This window comes from Lolium perenne, chromosome 7, assembly GCF_019359855.2.
Source record: "Lolium perenne isolate Kyuss_39 chromosome 7, Kyuss_2.0, whole genome shotgun sequence".
Lineage (NCBI taxonomy): Eukaryota > Viridiplantae > Streptophyta > Magnoliopsida > Poales > Poaceae > Lolium > Lolium perenne.
This window is the reverse complement of record NC_067250.2, coordinates 303850585-303862914: the sequence shown is the minus strand read 5'-3', so window position 1 is coordinate 303862914 and position 12330 is coordinate 303850585. Positions and strand designations below refer to the sequence as shown.

At 48.5% G+C, this 12330-nt stretch overlaps 1 protein-coding gene across 1 annotated transcript; it reads right to left on the bottom strand.

Moving 5' to 3' along the window:
• Nucleotides 1-3760: 3760 nt before the first annotated feature.
• On the bottom strand, nt 3761-4934 carry LOC127314532 (nuclear transcription factor Y subunit C-4-like). The gene has a single exon (XM_071823421.1). It carries the CDS (start codon nt 4756-4758, stop codon nt 4375-4377), a length of 384 nt encoding a protein of 127 aa, XP_071679522.1. The 5' UTR covers nt 4759-4934; the 3' UTR covers nt 3761-4374.
• Between the last annotated feature and the right edge of the window lie 7396 nt (nt 4935-12330).

The window sequence follows — 12330 nt, the reverse complement described above, 5'->3', positions numbered from 1 at the left end:
TGCAATACATGTAAAGCCGTGCAATGAAATACTACCATGTTTGCAGGTAAGAGTGGTGGCTCTGGCTTTGGCTCAATTCTCGCCGGTGGCGCTGTCGTGGCAGGTGCATTGCTTGGAGCCGCGCTGTCCGAGGGAAAATTCAAGGCCGGCAAGTACGACAAGAAGAAGAAGTCCGGCAAGTTCAAGTGGTAGTAAACGAATAAAAACATGAGGCTACGATCGTCCCTTTTGAATGGTGGCAATTCCCTGTTTTTTGTACGCTGGAAATTCAAAGTTTTTCTTGAAAGATTGTTGGACTAGCCAATTATTTGAAAGGTTTCAACTGAGAGAGACGGTCATTACACTCGAAAATTCTCCCTTATATATATGCTCTTTTTTGAAGTCTTAACGTGCGCAGCAGGAATGGGGCATGCCGCAATATTTTTTTTCTGCTTTTGTTGGGTTTTGAACCCTCAACCTCTGATTTTAAGTTGTATGCACCTAAATAATTCACCCATCGGTCCGAACTGATGGGTGGAAATTATGCAGTATATTTATATTTAACACTCATCTCACGTCTAGAATATTATAATTTTGAGCGTGGATTCGGTGTAGGCCATATAAATTTTTTCTTTGTTTTTTTAATACTGCGTGAGGATCTTCTCTTGGCTCTCCTACCATAAAAATTGCTGCACTAGCCAATTATCTTAAAAGTCCGAACTAATAAAAAGGGTTGATCATTACACTCTAACAATTGTTATTTATCTAGCATAGATGGTACGATGAACATAGTACGTACTCCCTTTATTCTCTTTTAGTCTACATTCTCTTCTAATCCACTGAGGTACTGTTTAGCATACGGAATGCAAATTTCAAGTCTAGATGTGTCCACATTATGGCTGCAAAGCGGCTCCGTTAGCGGGGTGGATTAAAGTCTGAATAGTGCAAGCTACCTAGATTTAGAATAGTACAATCTCTATCTCTTCTATTTAAAAAATACGAGTGTTCCATCCTCCGCCCTGGGCTATGTTTCGCTCACCTGTTTCGTCCATCCCTTGAAGCCTCGAACGAACCTTGGCACCGACAAGTGGAACCGCCCGAAAGTAAGAAACCAACACGAAATCCCCGCTCCTTGCACATAGATCTCTCGTCCGCGAACAAATTCCTGCTGCGTGTGGGATAGCTGCCCGTTGGTGCCGTCGTTGATGATGTCAGCCATAGAGTCGTTCGGCATTCCGCCGAACGTCTCGCTGCTGCTCGCGGCGAACTGTTGGTAGCCGGATTGAGGAGAAGTCCCAACACCGTTGAAGAGAGTGCGGGGAGCTCATGCGAGGAGACGAGCATGTGGAGGTCGCCAGTGGTGAAGGCTTAGGGTTGAACCCACCGAGAGGGTCTAAGTCATTGCAACCTGACGGGAACCAAGACAGATGGGGCGTGTCGTTATCTTGGCTATCCTAGAGCACCGGCGACACGGTTGACTCTGCCTTGGCTCCTGCTCCACGCGGCGGGAATTATTGTAGCGGAGGCGGCGGCGCCATCCCCACCATGATAGCGGCCCTCTCGATCATGGCTGCTTGCTTTCCTCCGCCTTCGCCTCCCTTTGTTGGCGGCTCACGTTCTCCACCAAACGGCGCGGCATGTCAAGCCAACTCCGCGTTGGCCATCCCCTCCGGCCACTCCTTCTCGCCCCCTTCTTCGTGGGGCCATCCCCTACCGCGGCCGGGGAGCGGCGTACTTCTTCGGCGGCATGGCGGGACGGTGGCGCGGGAGAGGGCGTCTGGTTTGGTTGGGAGAAAATGGCGGGATTGGGCGGCGCGGGAGAGGGGAACGGGGGTCATGTTGGTGTCAAAGTAGCGGGAGGGAAATTATTTTGGTGGGAAACCTCGACCGTCGAGCCGACAAGGCTGTCCCGTGCTCACTTTAAATGTCATCCGGTGTTCCCGGTAACGTCCCTACAGATTGTGTTCGGCCTGGACGCGCCGGATAAAACCCACAAGCACGCTGGCGCGAAATGTTATTTGGGAGAAGCAGCTGGGGCGGGTATTTTTACATTAGCGTCCCCGTTTCCGGGTTGGGGATTACATGGGGACGAGTGGAGATGCTCTAACTCTCCCGAAACTTCACACAACTTTGCTTTGTGCCATTGCTGAAACTCTGCCCAGATTTTGCGACACACTTCGGCCGGCGTGGTTGTGAACCTGTCGAAGACCCTGTTGTTCCGTTCTAGCCAAAGGCATCGATGGACGTGGTGGTGAAGGGATAGGGATGCAGGGCAGGAAGTTTCGTGGCACGTACTGGAGGCGGCCAATTTGCTCTGCCCAATCACGAGTAACGAGAGACACCGCGTTCGTGGTGGCTCCCATCGGTTGCCGATCTCGGCAAGGCCCTCCCCTCCGCTCAGGCCGTGGAATCGTTGCCGTTTGCGGCGAACGACACGAGAGACGAGACACGGCCGTGGAATCGATCCATGGCAATGTCTGTCAGATCACTCTCTCTCTCTCGCGTAGGAACAAACAGAGAAAGGCGCGTCACGGTGACTTGCACATACTTTGTACGATGATGGAGCGAGCAGGCCAGCGACATTCAGATTTCAGAAGCCTGTACTGAATCAGAGCTCTTTTTGATCGGAACGAGCAGACAGTATTCACAAGGCTTCAGATAGCGGACGTCGATGGAGACGCCTTTCACACCCTTTTGGCTACGCGAATCAGCCTGCCGATGGGAAATAAAGCATTCCTCCATCCTCACGAATGCTCCTCTACAACATGTGCATTGAGTTACCTACCTATCAAGCTTTTACTGAACAAGTACCGATCAGCTGTAGTAGTCTTGCAAAACACGCACACGCATTCAGTTTAGGTGCAAGAGGATCGGAGGTTTCATACAGTACAAGACAACACGGACCAGTAGCAACCCAGATCACATAAACTCAGGCAATATGCCCACTCAACACAACCGTCTCCATATGGAAAGGCCATAACCAACACAAGGGCAACCGGCCTATGGTAAAAATTTAACCATCTAGTTTCAAAATCCCTAATCAGAACCTGATCGAATCTCTCCATGGAGGAACTCCTGAATCTCTCCTAATCAGAACCTCCCGATAAGCAACGATCATATAAGCTAACGTGAAACCCCAAGATTTTATTTTTACATGTTCAGGCTAAAATGAGTATTCTGAAACCAGTGACAGGGCATCACAACACCTTACACCCATCCAGTCACCTGTCAAGCTTTAACTGAGTTACCGACCAACTCTAGCTTTTCACAACACCCTTGCGCATTCAGTTCATACTAATTTAGGCTGCAAAATAGCAAGAAATGTCATACAGCAGCGGCTTGATGGCGACGGTTTTGATGCCAAATATGCCGAGCCCTTTTGACTACGCTGCCAAAGACCGATGGGAAATAAAGCTTCTCCATCTCGTCAAGAAAAGCTACAGTGTTCTACAACACCACTGCCCCATACACATTCAGGTACTCTCCAAGTTCCAGCTAGATGATCTGTCAATTCTAGTTTTGCTAAGCACTAATATACGTTCATTCAGTTACCAAGAAATCAGCCGCAACAGGATAAGAAATTTCGTACAGGACAACACGTTAAGCAATGAGTTTGCATGTCAAGCTTCAACCTAATTACAGATCAACTCTAGTTCTGCAGAACACCATTTTGCATTCCAATTCAGCTGCAGCAGGACCAGAAATATAATAATACAAGACAAACATGAAACCACAAGCAAACATATCATATAAACAGAAGCAGCATGCCACTCAACGCTTGCATATCAAAATGCCATCACCAGAGGCAAAGTTTTGGGTTTGGAATGGAACGGCATGGTAAAGTTTTAACCAACTAGTAGTATCCAAATCATAATCCTTCAATAACGACACCACGACAGAAACAAAACATCCATGGAGGAACTCCTCAGTCTCACCTAATCAGAACCACCAGGTTCAATCAATAAATAACCATCATATAAGCTAACGCGAAACTTTAAGGAAAAATTTAGATGTCCAGACCAAAATGAGGTTTCTGAATCTGGAGACAGCTTCAGCCTTCGGGGCATCACATCTCGCTACCTCAGCCACTTTCATCACAAGATTGCTGCTCTGTTCCTGAGGATCCTGATACACGCAAGTCACCGGCTGCCACTTCTGCCCACCATACACCATTGGTGCACCTGGCACCTGCTACTGAGCCTGCTGTGTGTGGTAATACTGGTATGCGTCGGCCGAAGCCGGCTGTCCGGCCCTCGGAAGCCCCACTCCCTCCTCCTTCATCTCATCCCTGGGAATGTTGTCCACCAAGAAGTCATAGATGTCAGTCCTGGCGATAGCAGCCGCGATGTCATTCTTCTGCAATGTCCGGCGCCTGTTCTCCTCACTGTGCATCCACTACCGCAGCGTCAGCTCCAGCACGAACATCTCACAGGCTTTCGCGAAGATCACCGGAGCATCAGCAGAAACCATGCCGACATCCTCGTCGGCCTTAATGATCTTGTTCCTGGCGAGCGGCAGGGTGTGGTTCTTGAAGTCAGTGGCCTGCTCGATCCCCGATAGACGTTCCACCCAGAACTGCTGGAGCTGCTGCGATTGCTTGTATAGAAGCTGGTTCTCAGCACTGACGTGAGCTGGATTAGAAGGGAGTGGTGGTGGTGTTTGCTGTGAACCGGCTGGAGTGACACCAGGGGATACTGTTGCTGCAGGCGGGTAGGCTGAACCAGGATACACTTGTGATCCACCAGCAACAACACCCATTGCAGGCTGAGGCTGTTCCATGTCCACTGCTTGATCTTGATTGTCCAGAAATCTGCGGTCTTTCCGGCACCGCGAAAATAAGAATGAAAAGTATAATCAGCTCAATCTTAGACAATCTTAACAACGGTTAGTTAGCGCTAGCCACATAGGTTACAAATTTCTGTGCAATGTCTTTAGATGAGGTGTGATCATTTGTGCTTCTCTTTCAAGACCAGTTTCAAATACCAAGTATAGTTCCTTGTTACGATCCTCCAAAAACTATATGAAAACTAATTATCTGCTACTTCAGAAAATAAGATAAGTTCAAAGTAAAAGAGCTAGAGCAGAAAATTGCATAGTTGAAATACTGAAAATATGCATGTACAATCTAATATGCACTAGAAAAAACGAACAAACTAAATGGTTGACAGAAATCCGCAGAATAAATCTGGCTAAATTTCACAGCCATTCCAAGCCACCAAACAGAATGACATCTGGACATCTAAACTAAATTACACTCAGCGAGAATTGTCTTGATTATTTGAAACACACTGAACAATCTATAAGGCTTAGCATATAAACGGCTAATATTATACTGGCAGACAATTGTGGCAATGGCGGTTTCTAACTACAGGAAGGCCCCATAGGTCCTCTGTAAAGCACATATAGCAAGAGAGTGGTAGCTTTGTTGAATATTTCCCACCAGATGGTTTCAAAAAAAGAACAAAGAACAGAAGATGGTGACAAGGGTGGGAACGGATCAAATGCAGCGCGGTAGTAGAAATACTATATTTTTTTTTTTTTTTTTTTTGAGGGGTGGGAACTCTTCATTACTCAATAATAGTGTTTACAACATCTTGCATAGCAAGTTCTGCAATAAAATCTGGCACTACACCAAACCAGTGATTACAGATACCAGACTGTCTAGCAAGATGGGCTAAGCCATGAGCCAGTCCATTGAGTTTTCTCCTAGTGAAAGACATAAGACATACAGGAATACCACACTTGGCTTCTTCAATATCCTTGAAAGTGCTCCACTGTCGTGACTTGTTTAGAGTCTTGTTTGTAGCTGCTCCAACAGCCACCTGAGAATCAGACTCCAGGACCAGACTCTGCACCTGAAGCTCTAATCCAAGTCTAAGACCCGCCAGAATGGCTTCAGCTTCAGCGTCCACCACATCCTGGCAAGTACCGATGGGTTTACTGACCGCTGCAATGACGATACCTTGACTGTTCCGTGCAACAGCTCCAATTGATGAAGCCCCGGATTTGGGACAGAAGGCAGCATCAACATTAATCTTCACAGTTCCCTCCTTCGGTGGTACCCAAGAACTTGGATTCCTGCATATATCTCCAAAGGGGGAATACGAGCAAGAGACAGTAGTAGGAGTGCAAATCTGATGTACAGGAGTTTTACCTTTGTCATCTCTCTGAACCGGGACATGATCGACCAAAGCTGAAGCATAGGCCAAGAGAAAGTTTACAGAATTTTTTATAGTTTCTTTACCTTTCTCATATATAGCATCACACCTGATATGCCAGGCGCGCCAGAGAACAAGCAAAACCTGAGCTCTTTGATTCTTGCTGCAACAATCAAGAAGAATTAGAAGCCAGTCCTTTCCAGTGTACTGGAACATTTTCTCTGGTGGTAGATCCCAGTAGTCCCTCATTTTTTCCCTCAGCGCTCTTGCTTTGGTACAGGAAACAGTGGCATGGAAACTATTCTCCTCGGTCATACCGCACAATTTGCATGTGCTCAAAGTCTCCAGGGTTCTTCTCTGCTTGTTCCTTGTTGTAGGAAGGTTATCGCGTGCAGTTCTCCAGCCAAAGATGCGCACCTTGGCCGGAACTTTGGCACTCCAAATGACACTCCAGATTTTCCTTGCGTTGTTCTGTGCTCCGCTCCCTCCAGCGATCCACCTGGTACCATTGTTAAGATTGTAAGCCAACTTATAAGCGCTTTTAACAGAAAAGTTACCATTTCTTTCATAGTGCCACGCCATGATATCTTCACTGGACTGGTCTGGGAGCCTCATGTTAAGGATACAGGCAGCATCCTCAGCATAGAAAATTCTTCTCACGATGTCCTGATTCCATTCGTTGGATCCGTTGGTTAGTAATTGGCTAACCCGTCGAACTCTAGTATTACTTTTACCAGCTCTTGGTTTCAGATTGTAGTCTCTTGGCAGCCAATTGTCCCGCCATATGTTGATTCCTTTTCCGTTCCCAACTCTCCGGATTAGTCCCTCCTTGAGCAGCTCTAGCCCGTGCTCGATGCCACGCCAAGAGGGAGATGCATCCTGTCTAAACACAGTATCCAGGAAGTCTCCATTAGGGTAGTAAATGGATTTTAGTAGCCTTGCACAAAGGCTATTCGGATTTGAGACGATCCTCCAACACTGCCTAGCTAGCATAGCCTGGTTTAGGATCTTCATATCTCTGAAACCCACTCCTCCAAATTCTTTTGGTCTGGTAAGCACGTCCCACGATTCCCAATGCACTTTCCTCTTCTTTTCATCCTCTCCCCACCAAAAGTTCCTTACCATGCGGGTATAGTCGTCGTGGAACCCCGCTGGAAGTTTGAACACGCTCATGACATAGTTGTTCATTGTTTGAGCCACTGACTTGATGAGTTCATCTTTTGCACCCATTGACATAAACCTCTCAGCCCAGTTCGAGAGCTTTTTACCCAGTCGATCCTTTTGTGGTTGAAATTTACCCTTCTTCATGCGACCTTCTGGGGTAGGCAGTCCGAGGTATTTGTCCTCAAAGTCTTGCCGTTCCACCTCCAGGATGCTTCTAACCTCATTTTGCTTCTGGAGGGGGCAACTGTCACCAAACATAATAGAACACTTGTTAGCGCTTAAAATCTGCCCTGAACCCTTTTCAAAAGTTGTGATGGCTGATTTTATAATAGTTGCTTGCTGGTGATCCGCTTTGAAGAAAAGTATGCAGTCATCTGCGAACATTAGGTGGGAAACCCCTGGCGATGTTCTACAGATTTTCAGCTCCTTGAGGTGTTGATCAAGGATTGCTCTATGAATCCTTTTTGACAAGGAATCAGCCACAAAGAGGAATAGATAAGGGGACAGGGGATCCCCCTGTCTCAGGCCTCTAGTTGGGACGATTTCTTCAGTGAGGTTGCCGTTAACTTGGACGCAGAACTTAACCGTGGTAACACAGGTCATGATCCAGCTCACCCACTTTTCATTGAAACCTAGCTTTAGAAGCAGCTCTTTAAGAAAGGTCCAGTCGACCCTGTCATATGCCTTGGATAAATCCATTTTGTAAGCACAGAAAGACTCACTTGGTTTCCTATTTCTTTGAATTGCATGGAAACATTCAAACGCTATTAGAGCGTTATCTGAGATGAGTCTTCCCGGGATAATGAATATGTTTATTCTGAAATGAGATGCGAATACCAGCAGCAGACATGAATATATATAGAGAGAGCAGAAAGGGATACAAAATCTGAATCATGGATAACCTTTCAAAATATATTTCACCATATTGAAAGATAATTTGATATCACCATCGCACTCATATCCCCTTCAAAGTTTGCATCTTTCATAAGAGGATGCCAAAACCCCAACTTTTAAACATAAGGCATTACACCAAGCTTTAAATTAATAAAGCTAGTTCGGTAAGAGTTACAAAACGTTGACCAACGGGGGAATGATCCCTCCCTTGGCTATACGTTGTTAGGTAGGATGAGACTCTCCCCGCGGATGGACGCGGATGGATGATAACCCGGTTTATTCGCCCCTCCTGCGAAATTACCGCGGATGGGGATTCGAACCCGGGTGGGCTGGCTGCGCACTCGCTTGCCTTGCCACTGAGCTAGAACTCAGTTCTCAAGATGCGACAAACACAGCTACAAAGATCACCCATACAACAGGCACACAACAGAATACAACACGACGCATAGCCTGCAAACACTTGGATCTTCGTCCACCAAAACATTTGCTGATTGAGGAAGAGCGGAAGCGGAGGAGGAAGACGCCACACCATCGGAGGAAGGCCTTCATCACCATCAAGCATAGATAGACTGCTTCACAGTGCATCCCATCCATCGTCAAAGAGGCCCCCATCCCTGCCCTCTCGCCCAGAATCGAGGGCACCAAACTGACAGATGATGGAGCATTGACTCGAGAGCTCAAAATGCAAATGAAAGCAAGACCATCAAAGAAGAGGAGAATCCGAGCACACCCGCCATGGGGAAGCCTGCCACTCCGAAAGCCACACTGTCGCCGCCCAAGCACCGCACCCACGACGAGTAGCTGAATAGGACGAAAGGCTACCAAGGCAGCGCCTTCCAGAAGGGAGCAACACCAAGACACCACCACTGCCCCGACCGACAGACCGGACGTGAGTTTTCAACCGGAGCCAATGGTGGAGGCGTTTGATTCACAATGACGCCTCCAAGGAGGGAAGCGGCGCTCGAGAGCGTCGACGTCACCGGCACCGACCAAAGCTTTCGCCCGAATAGAGACCACCGTCCATGGAATCCCCAGACACAACACCTCGCACATAGGAGAGGTGAAACCAAAGCAGATCGGGGTAGGCGACGCGCCAAGATCTGAGCAGGAGCACGAGGACTCCAACACCGTGAATGCCTCCCACGCAGCACATCCCACAGCCCACACACACTACTAGGGAAAAGCCTATAGGTGGAGGCAAGTGGTGCCGGCGCACCACCATAGGCATGCGCCGGTGGAACTTGTTGCCGGCGCACCAGAAAACCGCCGCGCCGGCGATGCCTTCCCACTGCCGGCGCACCAGCCGACACGACGCGCCGGCGCTATTTCCTGGCAACACCTCCCCCCAACTCGGCCAGGCCCACGAAGCATTGCCGGCGCACCAGCCCAGGAGCGCGCCGGCGGTAATTTTCTATTGCCGGCGCGCTCTTGGGCTGGTGCGCCGGCAATGCTTCGTGGGCCTGGTCCGGAGCAGATATAGCCGGATGGGCTATACACTGCCGGCGCACCCAGGTCCTGGTGCGCCGGCAGTAACCTGGGACTTATTACAGCCACCAACCAGCACTCACAAGCCACTACACTCACTCCTCATCCACACAACCCGACCCTTCTCCCAACCCACCTAATTTTTGCCCATTTCTACCCCAACTTTAGCCAATTTGACCAAACAAAATCATATTTTTTGAGCAAATCTTCCCTTCCTACATGCATCTCCCACATCCCTATGTAGATCTAGATCTATCTATCACGCATTGACCGCTCAATCTAGATCTAGATCTAGTTCTAGATCTAGAAAGTCGGCTTCCATACGCCGTGGTAGCGGCGCGACGTCTCGATCTCGTTGACGAATATATCCTACCTTTACCTCCTCAAGAAACGAAACTTCAGCGGCATGAAGTCTCATGACTGTCACGTGATGATGACGCAGATTCTTCCGGTTGCAATCCGAGGTATAATGGATGACCATGTCCGTGCAACGCTGACTGGGCTCTGTAACTTCTTCGACGTCATAACTCGGAAGTCGATAAGCGTGAAGAAACTCGCAAGGCTCCAGGAAGAGATCGTGGTGATCCTATGTGAGCTTGAGATGTACTTCCCGCCTGCATTCTTTGACGTGATGGTCCATCTGTTGGTCCATATCATGGATGATATCGTCAGTCTAGGGCCGGCATTCTTACACAACATGATGCCGTTTGAAAGAATGAATGGGGTCATTAAAGGATACGTTCGTAACAGGTCACATCCGGATGGAAGCATCGTCCAGGGCTGGCTCACCGAAGAGTGCATCTCTTTCTGCACGAATTATCTAGACATCGAGGACCCTGTTGGTTTGCCTCAAAACAAGCACCTCCTTAGGTTCGAGGGAGTAGGCCACAAAAATGGAAGGAAGGAACTGCACGTGCACATGTCTGGTCGGACTTCCGACTTTGACAGGGCCAACTTAGTAGCGCTACAACACATTGACTTGATCGATCCTTGGTTGAAAGAGCACAAAACCATGATAGAGAACAGTGGCAAGCCGATGATGACAGAAGCAGAAATATACAGAGAGCACAACTCCTCTTTCGCGCGCTGGTTCAAACTAGTATTGGCCTTGTCACATGGCCCCGCGCCCAACATCATGACTTACCAAGCGTACGATATCAACGGGTACACATTCTACACGGAAGAAAAAGACAAGAACAGTGTTTACCAGAACTCAGGGGTAACGATGGATTCCTGGACGGGTGACGTAAAGACTAGATACTACGGAAGAATCGAGGAAATCTGGGAGCTTAGCTACGCTGGGGAGAAAGTGCCGATGTTCCGTATCAGATGGGCTAAGAGCGTCACAAAAGAAGACCGGTTTTTCACCACCATGTTTCTGTAGGATAACGTTGCATAGAAAACAAAAATTTTCCTACCGCGAACACGCAATCCAAGCCAAGATGCAATCTAGAAGACGGTAGCAACGAGGGGGTATCGAGTCTCACCCTTGAAGAGATTCCAAAGCCTACAAGATGAGGCTCTTGTTGCTACGGTAGACGATCACTTGCCGCTTGCAAAAGCGCGTAGAAGATCTTGATCACGATCGGTTCCGGCGCCACGAACGGGCAGCACCTCCGTACTCGGTCACACGTTCGGTTGTTGATGAAGACGACGTCCACCTCCCCGTTCCAGCGGGCAGCGGAAGTAGTAGCTCCTCTTGAATCCGACAGCACGACGGCGTGGTGTCGGTGGTGGTGTAGAAGTCCGGCGGAGCTTCGCTAAGCTATGCGGGCAATATGGAGTGGAGGAGCAAAGCTAGGGTTTGGGAGGGGGTGGCCGGCCACTCAAGGGGGGGCGGCCAGCTTATGGTCTTGGGGTGGCCGGCCCCCTCCCTTGGCCCCTCATTATATAGGTGGATCCCAAGTGTTGGTGTCCAAGTCTTCGAATAAGACCCGAAACCAAAACCTTCTATAGGAGGGGGCAAACCTAGCCCAACTAGGACTCCCACCCAAAGGTGGGATTCCCACCTCCCATGTGGGGGGTGGCCGGCCCCCTATGGTGGAGTCCACTTGGGACTCCACCCCCACTAGGGCTGGCCGGCCATGGAGGTGGAGTCCCTTGTGGACTCCACCTTCCTTGGTGGTTTCTTCCGGACTTTTCTAGAACCTTCTAGAACCTTCCATAGAACCTTCCGTGACATTTTATTTCACATAAAATGACATCCTATATATGAATCTTATTCTCCTGGACCATTCCGGAACTCCTCGTGATGTCCGGGATCTCATCCGGGACTCCGAACAAATATTCGAACTCCATTCCATAATTCAAGTGCTACCATTTCAACATCCAACTTTAAGTGTGTCACCCTACGGTTCGAGAACTATGCGGACATGGTTGAGTACTCACTCCGACCAATAACCAATAGCGGTATATGGAGATCCATAATGGCTCCCACATATTCAACGATGACTTTAGTGATCGAATGAACCATTCACATAAATTACCAATTCCCTTTGTCTCACGATATTTTACTTGTCCGAGGTTTGATCTTCGGTATCACTCTATACCTTGTTCAACCTCGTCTCCTGACAAGTACTCTTTACTAAATACCGTGGTATGTGGTCTCTTATGAACTCTTTCATATGCTTGCAAGACATTAGACGACATT